This window comes from Amphiprion ocellaris, chromosome 15, assembly GCF_022539595.1.
Source record: "Amphiprion ocellaris isolate individual 3 ecotype Okinawa chromosome 15, ASM2253959v1, whole genome shotgun sequence".
NCBI lineage: Eukaryota > Metazoa > Chordata > Actinopteri > Pomacentridae > Amphiprion > Amphiprion ocellaris.
Genome location: NC_072780.1, coordinates 30687705 through 30703530, shown reverse-complemented (window position 1 = coordinate 30703530; position 15826 = coordinate 30687705). Strand labels below are relative to the sequence as shown.

Here is a 15826-nt window from a genome sequence, read left to right as displayed (position 1 = left end):
ATGGCAAACATTTGAGTTTGTACCCAAAAATTAGAGTTAAGTCATTTGTTAACAGGTGAGGCTGAGAACTTTCTGAAGCAACATACTTCTACTTCCAACAATAAAACAGTTCCACCAATCTGCATCTTCAGTTCAGGTTTACTTCACTGTCTTTTAGTAATTTTTAGTTGACTGTGTTTTTGTTTTGATTTCATGCAGAGTGTCGTGGTGTCGGTCTTTTACTCCAAACCTCAGCGTTTGGACGTGTACGTCGACAACGCGCTGGTCGCTCCGACTAATGCTCAGTGGAACGCTGATAAAAGTGACTACACCCTGAAGAAGCCCATAACTCCAGGTACTAAAGATGTACAGACACAGATAATATGATTATAACACCACGTAGTTGTGCTTCTTTGTGCTTTTGCATGTTTGATTTTATTTTTAACTTTAATTTACACCATGGGAGTTCATGCTTTCTCATTCAAAATCTTTTTGTATTCTATTATTTCATCTAGTACGCTATTACTTTACACACGTGTGTATATATTTTGAAAACAGATACATACGTTGCTGCTGCAATGCTGCAATTATTCTTTATCTAGATCTATAAATGTGGTTTTCCTACCTGACCACAAGCACCTGAAAGCATCTCCAGGTGTTCTAGCCTAAATCTCATTGTTACCAACCAAACAAAGCCATTTCCAAGCCATAAATTTCAGGCAATTTACTGCAAATATTATGTATTTTATTCTTAGTCAACAATTTCTAAGCAAAAGATATCATTTATGTTTTCGGTCGATGGCTCTGCAGTTAAAATTTTCACATTAAAATACACCAATAATGAATAGTAGCTATTGTTAAATGTTGGAAATCTGGTTTTCTGTCTTTGATTAATCATGTCTGATTAAAAACAAATAAAGGATTGAGCATCCAAGAGGTTTTTCTCATCAGTTCAGCTGTCACATTTTCTGTTTTTCCTTCTTTATGCAGGTCAGTACGTTCCTCAGTTGAACGCCACCATAGGAACCAACTACTTCGACCAGGACAACAAGATGCTGAAGGTGACGCTAAGAGGCTCCAAACCGGTGGAGATCAGAACCGCCCCGGTCCTCGTCATCGCCTTCGACCTGCCCGCCATGACCGAGGACGAGTTCTTCGGCGACAACCTGGTCAAGAACCTCGCTACGTTCCTCAAAGTCCCCGCCAACATGATCCGCATCGCCAACATCATCAGGGAGGACGCACGCCGCCGGAAGAGGTCGACGGGCATCAAGGTGGAGGTGGAGATCAAGAAGCCTCCAGTCCAGCAAACCACCAACAGCACCAACGGTTAGAAGAAGAACAGTTTAAGGTCTGACGTGTAGATTCAGACAAGTAGATATGAAAATAAATCCTTGTTGTTGCTGTTTTTCTCTCCAGATGAAGAGGACTTCACGTTGCTGAAGAACATCGCAGATAATCTGGTTCAGGCGGCAGTTTCCGGAATCATCAGTGAGTCCATCGGCTTCAACGTCTCCTCGATGGGCGTCATCCCACCACCACCTTCATCTTCAGACCCCAACTGGAGGGAGGTGAGCAAGATCCACATCAGTCCTGTGGAAACTGAAGAACTCAAAAATTCAAATCAGGCAGTACGAAAGCAAAAACAAATCATTTCCACACGCTTTTGTGTATGACAATAGAACTCCATTCATTTCTATGAAAGCCTCCGTGATCTTTAATATGTTTGTGAAACTCCTCCTTCCATGTTTTTTTCTGGTTCAGAATTTGCCTCAGTTACAATGAAAATTTTTTACTTTTCCAGTAGATTGCAGAGAGAACAGGAAGTTGGAAAAATTAACTAGCTAACAGGCTAACAGGCTAGTCAGTTGCTTGACTATGTAGACAGTTAAATTGTGTAAATACAAAAGAAACTTGTCTAGCTAGTTTAACACGTGCTAGCTGTGAAACATACAGAGGAAAGCAAATACAAATAGTTTCCACATACCTCCGTGAACGTATTCGACTTAATCACAAGAGCATTCAAGACTCAATTCAAGACTATGTTGTCAGTTAAATCATGAAAATGTGTAATTGCAAAAGAAACTATTTGGGCGAGCTTAACACATGCTAGCCGTGTAACACACATACTGCAGAGGTTTAAACGTCCTGTAACAAAATATTTCACTTAAACGGCTGAATATGTGGCAGGAAAACCTCCTCACTTATTTCTCTTCATGTGTTATTGGTCCTGCAGTCATAGTTTATGCTCATGTTCTATTAAACTGGTGGTAAAATCTGATATTGTCTCTGATTAGCTTCTCTCATGTAGCTGCAGCGATGTTTCAATCCATCAGTATTGTAATGCATTTCCTTCCGTTAACACCAGGGGGCACACTCCATAGATTATATGGATTTACAGACATGAAGCAAACTGAACGAAGTGACAGGAAGACACAAGACTACGTATAAACAACAAACTAACTGGAGAGATGAGTCATAAGTGAAGCTAATTAGGGCAGTCAAAAAAGGAGGGAAACACTGATAACGGGAGGAACCATAAACAACACAATTAAAGGTGTTTCCAAAACGAAACAGGAAGTAAACAAACCAAAACTTATAGCTTATAAGCTGTATTTCACCCTCAGCTTTGTGCAGATTCAGTGATTTTGTGTTTTGAACTTCAGGTGGCCACAGAGGAAGTGACCAGAGAGGAACCTGAGACGAGTTACGTGGCCACGGTGTCCGACCTGCTGCTGATGGTGGAGCCGATAGCCGGAGAGTTTGTCGGTCCTCTTTCCCAGCAGCCAAGTCTGATGGCCGTGGATGAGAAGGTCTGAGCAGATATCACAAACACTATCTGATCACCTCACAAGTAACATAGAACAACGTAGTAGCAGACTCCTACAGCTGTTGTGTAAAACTTTGGTTGGTTTTGGAGGTAGTTTCACCACTTTTTGGTTGTTGGACAACCTTAGACCTCAACAAATGTTGATTCATTTCATTTATATTTACTGAAAATATTTTAGATTTTGTAGATCCATTATTTATCATTGTTATTTCACATTGTTTCAGGTTGTGAGCTTGATTACTTTTATTTTTCTTGCCGCTTTTACCATTTCTGACGTCTACAAGGCCTAAATATGCATTTACTGTTCTTAATATTTACCACCTATTTTATTTACCAGTTTTTTTATGGTGCTTTTTGAGTCTTAATACTGAGAGTACCAGTGTTTTTAGGTGTAATCGATGTAATTTGAGGTCTTAATTGTGTCTTTTTTGTCATTGTGCACAGTATGCTGAATTAGTCTAGCATCTGGAAATTCTCAGATGAAACTACTCAAGAAATTAACTGCAAAAAAAGCCAAGTTTCCCTTGATTATTCTAGTTTTTCTGTCCCTTATTTCCCCTCAATGCTGAATGTATATCTTATTCTGGAGTAAAAATGGAGCAGATTTCATCCCATCTGGAGTAAATGTACGGGACTGTGAAGAATAGTGTTTGGATTCAGGTGCAGAATCAGACGATTTATGTAGAATGGAGCAGTGACATCCTTAATGCCGCATATTATTTACTTTCATACAGTTAAAATAAATCACAGCTAGCTTTGATTCTATTCCTCTATGAGATTTGCGACTCTGTTCTGTGTCCTGTCTTTTCACTGTTTCCTAATGACCCGTGGACCTGAATAAAAGAGTTTGCTTCATGTATTATCTGTGTTATCGTGTTGTTGTCTGCAGGGTAAGTGTGTCTCGGTGGGAGTGACGACTCTGATGGTAACAGCCAGCCTGAAGAACTCCAGTGGAAGCAGCGTGGACGGACTGGAAGGAAACTCCAGCATCCTGTTCAGCAGCTGCTGGGCCAACTTCACCGACCTGTCCATCGCCAGCAGCGGTACGTCTGCATTTCATCTCCTATGTCCAAAATAATTCAAAAAATAAATAAATAATAGTACTCAATTTTAAAAATCCAACTTATAAAATACTGTGCTTATCATCAATATGTCATAAAAGCCAGAGAGCAGAAGCACAACAAGACTAAAAGGAGTTGCTTTTATTGCTTTGTTCAGGGGCTTAGCATAAAGTTGAAATTCTTTTGAAGTTGCACTACTGATTTAAATATCAAACTCTTTTTTTATTTACTTTAGTGGTGTTTAAGTTTACAGTTCAACAGCTTTGCACTTAAGCTACCGTTCAAAAGTTTGATTTTTATGTGAATGTTCGTAAAGAAAATATTCAAACTTTTACATTTATATGTAATCACTTTAGATATTTTTAGGATTTTTTTGGAAGATTTTTACTCATTTTTTGAAAATATTTACTAGAATTTTCTTGCCAAATTTGGGGGATTTTTTAAAATAAAACTTTTAAGGGAAACTTTGAAGGAATTATTGGAATTTTCTTCCTGAAGGTTTTGCAAACTTTCAGAAATTTGGGGAATTTTTTTGCAGAATTTTTGGATTTTTTTCAGACAAGGAAACAATATTTTTTGGTGCCTGTAAATGAGGACAGCAGGAGGGTTAATAGTTGTTACTGTACAGTACAGTGTTTTTATGTCCTAGATAATGATTCTACCACTGTGTTAGTGTAGGTGAGTGACATAAGTACTTTGTACATGTGAGTTGTGACCTACGGTGAAAAACGCGTCACATCCATGTAAGTCGAGGCCTCCCGTAAACATGCAGCAGCAGTCATCCTTCTTCCTCTCGTCTCTTCAGGTGAGAACCTGACGATGGTCTTCACTCTGAAGGAGTGGGGCGCCAAGTCCAACGCTTTCTCCGTCAAGAACCGAAACGCCACCACCAACACCACCCAGACCCCGACGACCACCAACGAGAGCCCGACAACCGTCACCTTGACAACAGACACGACCCCCGTTACCAACGTCACCTCGGCCACCTACGACCCTCCGACCACCGACGGCAGCATCTTCGGTTCCAGCTCCAGCCTCTCCGCCGGCAGCCTCTGTCTGGTCAGCGTCATCTACTCTGTGGCCTGCTGCTCTGACAGCATCCCCATCTGTTAAAGAGTCTTTATGAAGGAAACCTCAACTTTATTCACTTTATCAGGAGCCACTCTGCCAAGTAAAAAAATAAACTAAAATATAAACGCAGCATGTAAATAGAGAAAAAGTGCCTCTAATTTAAATTAAAGTTATTCTAATTAAAAAGTGTTCAAATCAATAAAAGTATAATTTCCAGAGATGCTGTTAACACGTCAAATAAAGAAAAGATAGAATTTAATAAAACATTACATGCTGCTATTATAGTTTTGCTCAGTTTGTTTCTTGAATATTTTGTGCACGTGAAGGTTTTGGGTTCTTTTACTGTGTTGTTAAAATCTAAATCAGGTTTAAGATCCATTTTTAAAAAATGCAAAAGTCAACTTGAATCTCCAGGACAACATGAAGGATGTTAAAAAAAAAAAAAAGGTTCCATTTTAAAGATTTTAATCTTGTTTTCAATAAATTTAATTCTGTTGAGATACATCAAATATTTATTCACTTGTGTTTAAAAAGAAATGGATATAATCTGATAAAATCCTACATGCTGTGATTATATTTTCGCTCAGTTTACTTCTTGAATATTTTGAGCACACGAAGGTTTCTTTGTGGGTTCTTTTACTGTGTTTATGTTTTATGTGGTTCTACAATAAATCAGGTGTAAGATCCAGTTTTTTAAAAGTGCAAAAGTCAACTTGAATGTGCAGGAAAACATGAAGGTTGTGAATGTGATTAAAGAACTACTGCTTTTTAATGATTTTAATCTCATTTTTCTCATTAAGTTCTATTTTTCATTCCATTCTGACGTTGGAACATCAAACATGTCTTCACCTGCATCAAAAAAATTAATTTATATGAAAATCCTACATGCTGCCGTTATATTTTTATTCAGTTTACATCCTAAATATTTTATGCACATGAAGGTTTTACTTTTTGTCTTTTATTGGGTTCTTTTACTATTATCTTTCAAATCAGGTGTAAGATCCAGTTTTTAAAGTGCAATACTCAACTTCTTCAAAACTACAAAACTTCTTTCTTCAATAAATTGTATTTTTCATTCTCATCAATGTGTTTCTTTATTAATTATAATATTTCTTAAGGCTGAGTGGAGACTCTGTCCGTGGTGCTGAAGGACGCAGATTGACGGGCGCGTCTTTTTTTCTTTTTTTGCGCCATGGCGCTGTTCCTGTGCGTCACTAGAGGGCAGGAGACTCCAGTAAACCCTGAACTCACGGTGCACAGTTGTGAGCTTTGAACTCCTGCTTTATCAGAGAGAAACTTACAAGTTGTGGCTCAAGCTTTAAATTCAAAGTCGAGTTTGACTGCAGTGTTTTTGGAGAGGGCTGGAAAACTGGTCGCGCAGCAGAAGTTTACGCGCAGCTTTTCAGCGCACATCTGGCTCCCCGGGAGGAGGGAGGCGACGGCCGACAGAGGAACAATTAGTTTTACAGCCTTAATTTAGCCTTTCACGATAACAGTACAATGTGGGCGTGTTCTCGGGCCCCTTTCTTAAAACCTCGCACCGCCTGTCCTCCGGAGCTGTGCGCACTGAGCCGAGCCGCCACTTGCTGCAGACTGGATGCAGCTCTGGTCTTCCGGCTGCGGCTCAGTCTCCCAGGATGGATCTCTTCCTCTTCGCCGTCCTGTGCGGGGCTCTGGTGCTGCTCTGGGACCTGCCCTGCGGACAGACTCTCGCTATTTTCCCTCCGGCTCCTCCGAAGAGCAACCTGGTGGCGAAGATTTTTGACGGACAGGAAGCGTCCAAGTACTTCAAGGAGCTTTACGCGCCGCCTTCACTGGAAAGAAACAACAAAGCGACACCCAAAGATTTAATCGAGCCTCATGACTACATGCTGTCCATCTATAAAACCTTCTCCACGGCGGAGAAACTGGGACTGAACGCCAGCTTTTTTCGCTCTTCAAAGGCTGCGAACACTATTGCAAGTTTTGTGGACACTGGAGAAGGTATGTGGAGCTGCAGAGTGTGTGTGTGTGTGTGTGTGTGTGTGTGTGTGTGTGTGTGTGTGTGTGTGTGTGTGTGTGTGTGTGTGTGTGTGTGTGTGTGTGTGTGTGTGGGTGTGTGTGTGTGTGTGTGTGTGTGTGTGCAGGTAGATTTATTGAACCTTCATGCTTTATCTCCCACATGAATTAACTGCAGACAATAGTGGGTTTTTCCTGTCAGACTGTGGTTTGTATCCTCTTGGTGAGAATGTGTCTGATCCGTGTTTTAATGCTTTCCACAGATGACCTCCCACTCTCCCCTCTGAGGAGGCAGCGGTATCTGTTCGACGTCTCGACCCTCTCAGAGAGAGCCGAGGTTCTGGGGGCCGAGCTCAGGATTTACACCAAAGTGTCTGGGAATTTCAGGATCTCAGAAACGGAGCCCGTCGACGTCCAGCTGCTCTCCTGCCGCGACCAGCAGCTGCTCGACTCCAGAACTCTGGACCTGCAGGACTCCCACCGGCCCAAGTGGGAGGTTCTGGACGTTTGGGAGATATTCAAAGAGCGGCAGCACCTCAGCCACGGGAAGCACTTCTGCCTGGAGCTCCGGGCCATGCTGGACAACCCCGAGAGGGAGCTGGACCTGCACCTGCTGGGGCTGCACCGGCACGCCAGGCCCCAGCAGAAGAAGGCCATCCTGGTGGTGTTCACCCGGTCCAAGAAGAGGCAGACGCTCTTCAGCGAGAGGCGGGAAGGGAGAGCTCTGCTGGGCCTGGAGAGGAAGCCCACAGAGAAGAGCCTCGGCACCAAAACCAGCCGGAGACGCAGGACGGCGGCGTCTAAAACCCGCCACGGCAAGAGACACGGCAAGAAGTCCAAGTCCAGGTGCAGCAAGAAGCCGCTGCACGTGAACTTCCGGGAGCTGGGCTGGGATGACTGGATCATCGCCCCGCTGGACTACGAGGCCTACCACTGCGAGGGTGTCTGCGACTTCCCCCTGCGCTCACACCTGGAGCCCACCAACCACGCCATCATCCAGACGCTGATGAACTCCATGAACCCCAGCAACATGCCGCCCAGCTGCTGCGCTCCGTCCAAACTCAGCCCCATCAGCATCCTGTACATCGACTCAGGGAACAACGTGGTCTACAAGCAGTACGAGGACATGGTGGTGGAGTCGTGTGGCTGCAGGTAGCTCCTCTCTGGGGACTCCTTCATCTCCAGTTAGTGGGAATCAAACCAGCTGCAGCTGAAATAAGGAAACTGGTTTATTCAGCAGGATTAGGTGCAGTTTGAATCCCAACTATCACCCTCAATACCTCAAACATCTGTCTTCTTTCTTTATCTGTCTTGAGGACGTCCAACTGGTCACCATAAACTCTGCATTTCCTTCATATTCACAGACATATTAACTATATTTCTTTGTTCTTTTGACTTATTTTGCACTGTGGCACCTCAACAGGAGCGTCCAAACCACAACACTCATTCTGTTGCTTTCATTTATTCTCATTTTAAGCAAGTTCATCAGCCAAATGAAGCTTCATGCTGTGGTTTGGAGCTCTGTAAAGGCGCCATGTTGGAAAATACGCTAAAAAAAAACATGATCGAAAACTGCACAAATGTCCCATTTTACATGTTCTCTATTAAGTTTGCTGAAGAAACTGAGACTCAGTCCCACCTCGTCTGATTATCTACAAGAAATCCAGAAATATAATACTCAAATACGCAAAAAGAAAAGATTTACATCTAGTGAATGAATCAGCAAATTGAGACAATAATTGGAAAAAAAAGTACTAGAAAAGTCAGCAAATCGACCCAAAGTTTAAAATAATTGTCAAGTATTTTCTTGCCAAGAGTTTGATGAGAAGATTGACACCACTCTTGGAGCAACAGCTAGCAGCTAGTTAGCTTAGCTTCACATAAAAGTGTGGAAACAGCTAACCGAACTCCGTACCTGTTAAAAATGAACAAAAGTTTGTCTATCTACGAGAGAAAAATGGACAAAAGTCTGAAAAAAGTCACTGAATCGACCCACAGTTTAAATTAATAGTGGAGCATTTTTCTTGCCATGAGTTTGATAAAAAGATTGACACCACTTTTTGGTTTGTACACTAAATTTGTAGCAACAGCTAGCAGCTAGTTAGCATAGCATAGCATAAAAACATGGACACAGCTGGCTGAGCTCTGTGCAAAGCTAAAAAAAACAAAGTATTGCACAGAAGTACAACTGCTAACAGCTAACACAAACGATACGCTTCCATATGATGGTCAAGCATAATTAAAGAAACTCTCAGTAAATTGAGCCTGCTTCCATTAGCTGCATTGGAGTGATTAAACTGGGCAGAAGGTGGCGCTATTGGCTACATGGCTATGATAAACAAAATAGTAGAAGCTCCAAACAAAACCAGTTGTTTCCCAACTGCTAAAAACACACAAAAGCTCGAAAGCTTGAGAGAGAAATGGAGGAACGTCTTCAGAAAATAGTTTTTTGTGCGCAAGTTGATTCTTTTGGTCATGTTTTATGTTCTGTGGAATCTAAAACAATGAAAGAGCTGCATCAGAACTTAATCTGTAAAGGTTTCTCCATCTCTCATGAAGCTAACAGGAAAAAAGGTCTTTTTTGCAGCGTTGGTGAAATTTTTTCGAATTCTGTCATAGAAACGCAGATAAAAAACACTTGAAACTCACTGATTTACATGTTTTTAAACCTCTCAGTTAGCTGTAATTATACCTGCTTCCTTCCAGTAGATGTATTTCCATTTAACTGTCAAGCCAATTTGAAGAAAACTTTTCAAAATATCACAGAAATAAACATATGTGAATTTGTTTCTATTAATTCCTAGGAGCAAATAAACGAGGCTGTATACTGTCGTCTGAAGGTGGCGCTGTAGACTGCATGGATGTAAACAAACAGAGTAGAAGACAGAAACCAATGAAAAAAGAACTAGAAGAAGAAACAAACTCAATTTTGACCTTCTGGCCTCTGAAAAAAGGGTTTCCATCTCCAATTAAATGCAGTAATTCCTTTATCGAGTGAGTTTAAAGTTTAGTTTTTTGCAAATTTTAAACTTGCAAAATGTAATAATCTTGTGAAAATATGAAGCGAAACCAGGAATTTTTAAAAATTTGTTGGGTTTTCATGTTTTTTTAGGGTCATAACATCAAATTAAAATTAATATTTCAATTACTTAAACAAAACCAAACCAAAATAAATGGTTGCAAAGACGTTAGAAATTATTTTATTTTGATTGTTCAAACATTTTCTAACACAAATATTAAAAATACACAGAACACAGAAACAGATCTATCCTGTAATGTTCTGATTATTGAGCTTTAGTGGTTTTAGTGGAAGGTTTCCTTACTTTGACTGAATCATGCTAGCAGTTTCCTACTACTTCTAGTGTTTATGCTAAGCTAAGCTGAATGCCAATAGTTTCCTGTAGCTTCACGTTTGACTCTACAGACGTGATAATGATGTTTGTCTTCACATCTAATGTTCTGCAAGATCCTAAATGTTTCAGGAAAATTGATTTATCATCAGAAATTGCACAAATAGGAAGATTTTTTCTGATATTTTTAATCTTTTCCACCTTTAAAGCGTTTGATTTATACCCCTCCAGCCTGTTTCTTCTGTAAACTGAATAATTAACTTCACGTGTTTCAGTAAAAACCTTCAGTTTCTTGAAGGATTTTAAAAAGCAGATTTCCAGCAGCACTTGACTCAGGGATTAAAGCCGAACGTTTGACCTTCATTCATGAACTTAGTCTGCGATGCACTGATGTCCACAGAAAACGTGTAAATAATAATTTATGCTGTGCGAATAACTTATTGCGTTTCTTTTGTCCGCTTTGTTCTGTTACGGCTTCCAGACGTGTGAGTCGCACATCTGGACGTTCAGGTTCAGATAAACACATGTGGCTGATGTGAAATATTCCCTCTGCTGTATATAGATGTAGAAATATAAATAGCAGCTAATTGTTCAGTCGGTGGGCTGCACAGTGGTGTAGTGGTTAGCACTTTCGCCTTGCAGCTAGAAGATCCCTGGTTCGCGTCCCGGCTTTCCTGGGATCTTTCTGCATGGAGTTTGCATGTTCTCCCTGTGCATGCGTGGGTTTTCTCCGGGTACTCCGGCTTCCTCCCACAGTCCAAAAATATGCTGAGGTTAATTGATCATTCTAAATTGCCCGTAGGTGTGAATGTGTGAGTGCTTGTTTGTCTTTGTATGTAGCCCTGTGACAGACTGGTGACCTGTCTAGGGTGTCCCCTGCCTTCACCTGAGTCAGCTGGGATAGGCTCCAGCCCCCCATGACCCTAGTGAGGATTAAGCTGTGTATAGATAATGGATGGATGGATGTTCAGTCGGTGAGTTTATCTACAGGCTTTTAAAGATTCTCAGCACATTTTAACCTCTTTATGTTTATTTACTGCAAAATAATATATTATTATACCGAGCGACATGTTTGTATTTTATTTGAACTCCTCTCAGAATGTATTTTTTACTTCATTTAAATAATCAGTTTGTTTAACCGAGTGTCGATCTATTCTCATAAACTGTATAAGATGAGTAGAAATTAAAACATCTTCAACTTTAAATGTTTTTTTTTTTGTTGAATTGTGGAATTTATTGTTGTTATTTTTGGCACTTTTCCTGCTAAGACTACTAGTTTTTGTAGTATTTTGTGTTGAAAATGTGTCTTGAAGTGAATTTTTGTCTAATTTTGGCTCTTTTTAATTGGAGATCAGTTGATTATTGATGGAGTTAAACATTAACAGATGCATCAAACATCTGTTTTAGTATTAATTAAAGATGTACTGCTAAATTCCAAGAAAAAATCCTTTAAGATCTCCATTGAAAACTGCTTTCAGTTTAGGATGAGGTTTAATCCATTTTTGTCAGAGAAAATACTCAATTTTTAGAGGCATTAGTGGCAGAATCTGTAGTTTTTGAACACAGCAGGTTAGATCAGGTCACATTTTAAACATCAACACATCTGACTTGTTTTTCATTCAATAACACTTTTTCTGTGTGTATATAATGTCAGAAGTGGTTCAGTTCATCAGTGTTTTAGGTAATTAACACATCAAACACCTGACAATATATCATACGCTCTAAAAACAAATGCTTCGGCTGAAGAAAAAAATAAACACAAGAGTTTGCATCAGTCTTTTAGAGTCCAGATGAATTTTAGTTAACCAACAAACTTTTCTGAGTTAGGAGAATTAATCTTTCCTCTACATCCAGGCGTTTCTTATGCATAATATATGTATATTACATAATAACCATTAGCACAAGTTTTTAAGGATTTAAAATCCTGAATTCAGATTGAGTTTTCAAACTGATTTAATTCATTTACTTCAACTTGAATTTTGCTTTAAATCAACTAATGCAGATTTATGTCAACACAACTCATCAAAATGTTTGTAACTTAAAAAGTTTATCAGAATCAATAAATCATTTATTCCATCATCTATATACACCACTTAATCCTCATTAGTGGGCTGGAGTTTATCTAAGCTGACTAAGGGTGAAGGAAGAGGACACCTGGACAGGTAGCAGTCTGTCTACATATAGAGACAAACACTCACATCTACGGACTATTTAGAATCACCAGTTAACCTCAGCATGTTTCTGGACTGTGGAAGGAAGCTGGAGAACCTGGAGAAAAGCCACACATGTACAAGAAGAACATATAAACTCCATGCAGAAAGATGCCAGGAAGGTCATGATGATCTTCTAGCTGCAAGGCGACAGAACTAACCACTACACCACCACGCCACCACGCAGCCTCCATCAATAAATTAGCTGTTTTTATCCTTGCAACCATGCATTTAATTAGGTGGTAACAGGTCCTCTGAAGTGTAAATTAACTGTCAGGCTGCAGCAAACTTTCATTATCAACAGATCTGATGATTATTTTCTTTAATAATGGAATAATTTTGTGTAGAAAATATTATAAAATATAGAAAAATAAATATTAAAATAACTGTAGAAAGTGTAGTAATAAAAGTAAATATAACACAATAGATACAGATATCTACAAGCTGGAAAGGAATCTATAAACACAGTGGTGCCAGATGATAATTGCACTACTGGCTCATACAGTCCAGTAATCTGCTAATCATTCACTGCTCAAGTTTTACTAAGTCTTTTATTTTGTTTTATTTTCTAAGATCCTTTTTTTATGTTAAAATAGTGAAACTGATGTATTTTGAGGGTCAGCAGGACCCTGATTACAAATTTCATCTTTGTTTCTGTTGTTTCTTTCCATCCTGTAAAGAGGTAATTTCACATCTTTGTACTTTTTTGCTTTGCCATTTATACATTTTTCCAGCTAATTTCTTTTCAAAATTAAGTTTCCTTTTTTATTAGCTCAAAATCAGGCCTGACCTAATTTGCTGTGTCCAAAAATAACAGATTCTGTCACCAGGACCTCTAAAAATTATGTATTTTCTCAGACATAAATAGATTAAACCTCATCCTAAATAAATAATATAAATGAGAAAAATACACAAAAGGATACTAAGAACACAGATTGAAGAATATATACACAATGAATTGCACTTTGGTTTATTGCACATAAAAGTTTGCTAACTGTCATTAGAGCTCATGTTCTGCTTCAGAGGTGCAAACTTAAAACATATGTGCAAATAATTAAATTAAATAGACCCAAAATATGTTTTTCCTGCTTGTTGATCAGATTGTCCAGTGCCTTTTGCGTGTAAATTATTTGAAACACTGAGAAACTGACAAAATTTGAGGGGAAAAAGAACAAAATTACAGCAAATGAGCTCAAACTAAACTTTTTGTGGTGTTTTTGAATGTTTTTGAATCACTGTTGGAGCTCATGTCCTGCAAACTCACAACAAATGTGCAGATAATCAAATTAAATAGACCCAAAATATGAGTTTTCTGGTTGTTGATCAGATCTGTAGCTGCTGCTGGTCGTTGCCTCAGATTCTCCACTGTTTTTTATGTGTTAATTACTTGAAACACTGAGAAACTGAGGAAATTTTGTTGGGAAAATGAACAAAATTACAGCAAATGAGCTCAAACTAAACTTTTTGTTGTGTTTTTGAATGTTTTTGATGATTTTTAATGCCAATACAAGAAAAGTCTCCAACATGAGGATCTGTTAGAGCTCACCTTCTACTTCAGGGGTGAAAACGAACAACTGATGTGGAAGTAATCAAATCATATAGACACAAAAAATGGTTTTCCTGGTTGTTGATCAAATTGTCCAGTGCTTTTTTGTGTGTTAATTATTTGAAACACTGAAAAACTGAGGTGGTTTTGTTGGAAAAAGGAATAAAATTGCAACAAATGAGCTCAAACTAAACTTTTTTTCATGTCTTTGGATGTTTTTAAATCCCTGTTGGAGCTCATGTTCTGCAAGCTAACTAGAAATGTGCAGATAACCAGATGAAATGATGTTCTCCTGGTCAGATGTGTATCTGCTGCTGGTTGACGGCGTTCAGGGTGAAAACAGGGTCAGCAGACGGGTGGACGGAGCTCCGTCTTCCCTGGTGGGCTGCTCCGTCCCCCTCCGGTCCAGACAAAGCCAGGCAGCATCTCCACATCAGATTAAGGCCGGCTCTTCCTCAGCGGGTCGGAGGTCAAGTGGTCCTTTGTCCCGGAGGCCGCGGACGTTAAACTCCGTACACGTCCTGCTTAGAAAAGCTGCAATCAGAGGCTCCCCGAGCAACAAGGTGAGATATAAAAAAGGGGCGGCGGGTTTGAAGCAGCTGCTGCGGCGGACAAAAGGCTGGAATGTTTGGTCTCTATAGCGGCCAGAGGAGGCGTTTCTACGCCTGTGTCTCACTGTGGCAGATTTGCAGCGAAACGGAGCAAAAATATTTAAGCAGAGACACAAAGACGGACGTAAATCCAGCAGAGGACTCAGCTGCTGGTGTCAGAGGAGGAGGGAAAAAAACAGGAAGTCCTGGTAGAAATATCAAAATATGGAAGGAATAATCATGGGAAAATAAAAAATAAAACTTGCTCAAAGGGGAGGCAGGAAATTTTTTGACTTAATGGATTTTCATGTTTCTGTACGGTCATAGCTTCAGTTTAAAATTAATATTTAAATTAATTAAATTACTAAACAAACAAAGTGATAAAAAATTTTAAAAATCTGGAAAAATTGGCAGCCAAAACAATACAATAAATTTGTTTTATTTGTTTGGTTTTCATGCTTTTGTAGGGTCATGACTTCTGTTTAAAATTAATACTTAAATGAGTCAAACTGTTAAAATATAAATAAATAAATAAATGTGGGAAAATTGGCAGCAAAAATGCTTGAAAAAAATTCTATTAAATTTTTTGATTTGTTGGGTTTTTACATTTTTGTTGGGTCATAAGTTCTGTTTAAAATTAATACTTAAATGAGTTAAACTGTTCAAATAAATAAATAAATAAATAAATGTGGAAAAAATGGCAGCCAAAATGCTAGAAAAAATACAATAAAAATACTGTATCATTCAGAAACTGTAAAAATTGTGAAACTAACACATATATTGTATATCCATCACTTTAATATTACAATCAAATGTGAACAGAAACAAGAATTTTGGGTTTTGGCCTGTTTTTTTAAAGTCAACATGTTCATTTTTTTTTTTTTTTTTACTGTGCTTTTACTAGATATTGACTGTAATTTAACAAAACAGAGAAAAACTGTAAAAAAAATAACAGTAAACTGCTAAAAAATATATATATATACAGTTAAAACTGTTAAAATGTTAGTTTCTTAAAACATAATTACTTTAAAAAAACAGAGGAAAATGTGTAACACTCAAAAACTATAATAAAAAAAACACAAAAACAGCAAATATGTGCGAAATATTGGTATCTTTCGCTGATTTAAATAAGTAAAACTGTAAATTGTAAACAAACATATATATATATATATATATATATATATATATAGA

At 38.8% G+C, this 15826-nt stretch overlaps 2 protein-coding genes across 3 annotated transcripts in view; both read left to right on the top strand.

Annotated features, from left to right (window-relative positions):
* Positions 1-6022, top strand: part of LOC111568986 (fibrocystin-L-like) — a 92979-nt gene extending 86957 nt beyond the window's left edge. For both annotated transcript variants that reach the window (XM_055017593.1, XM_055017592.1), the window contains exons 72-77: positions 199-334; positions 970-1308; positions 1399-1550; positions 2646-2792; positions 3699-3852; positions 4676-6022. In XM_055017593.1, coding sequence (XP_054873568.1) covers positions 199-334; positions 970-1308; positions 1399-1550; positions 2646-2792; positions 3699-3852; positions 4676-4983 — 1236 coding nt within the window. In that variant the 3' untranslated portion in view covers positions 4984-6022. The remainder of the gene's footprint in view (positions 1-198; positions 335-969; positions 1309-1398; positions 1551-2645; positions 2793-3698; positions 3853-4675) is intronic.
* A 113-nt stretch (positions 6023-6135) lies between these two features.
* On the top strand, positions 6136-11494 carry gdf6b (growth differentiation factor 6b). The gene is made up of 2 exons (XM_023271286.3): positions 6136-6924; positions 7203-11494. Exons 1-2 carry the CDS (start codon positions 6579-6581, stop codon positions 8093-8095), a joined length of 1239 nt encoding a protein of 412 aa, XP_023127054.2. The 5' UTR covers positions 6136-6578; the 3' UTR covers positions 8096-11494.
* Positions 11495-15826: the final 4332 nt, after the last annotated feature.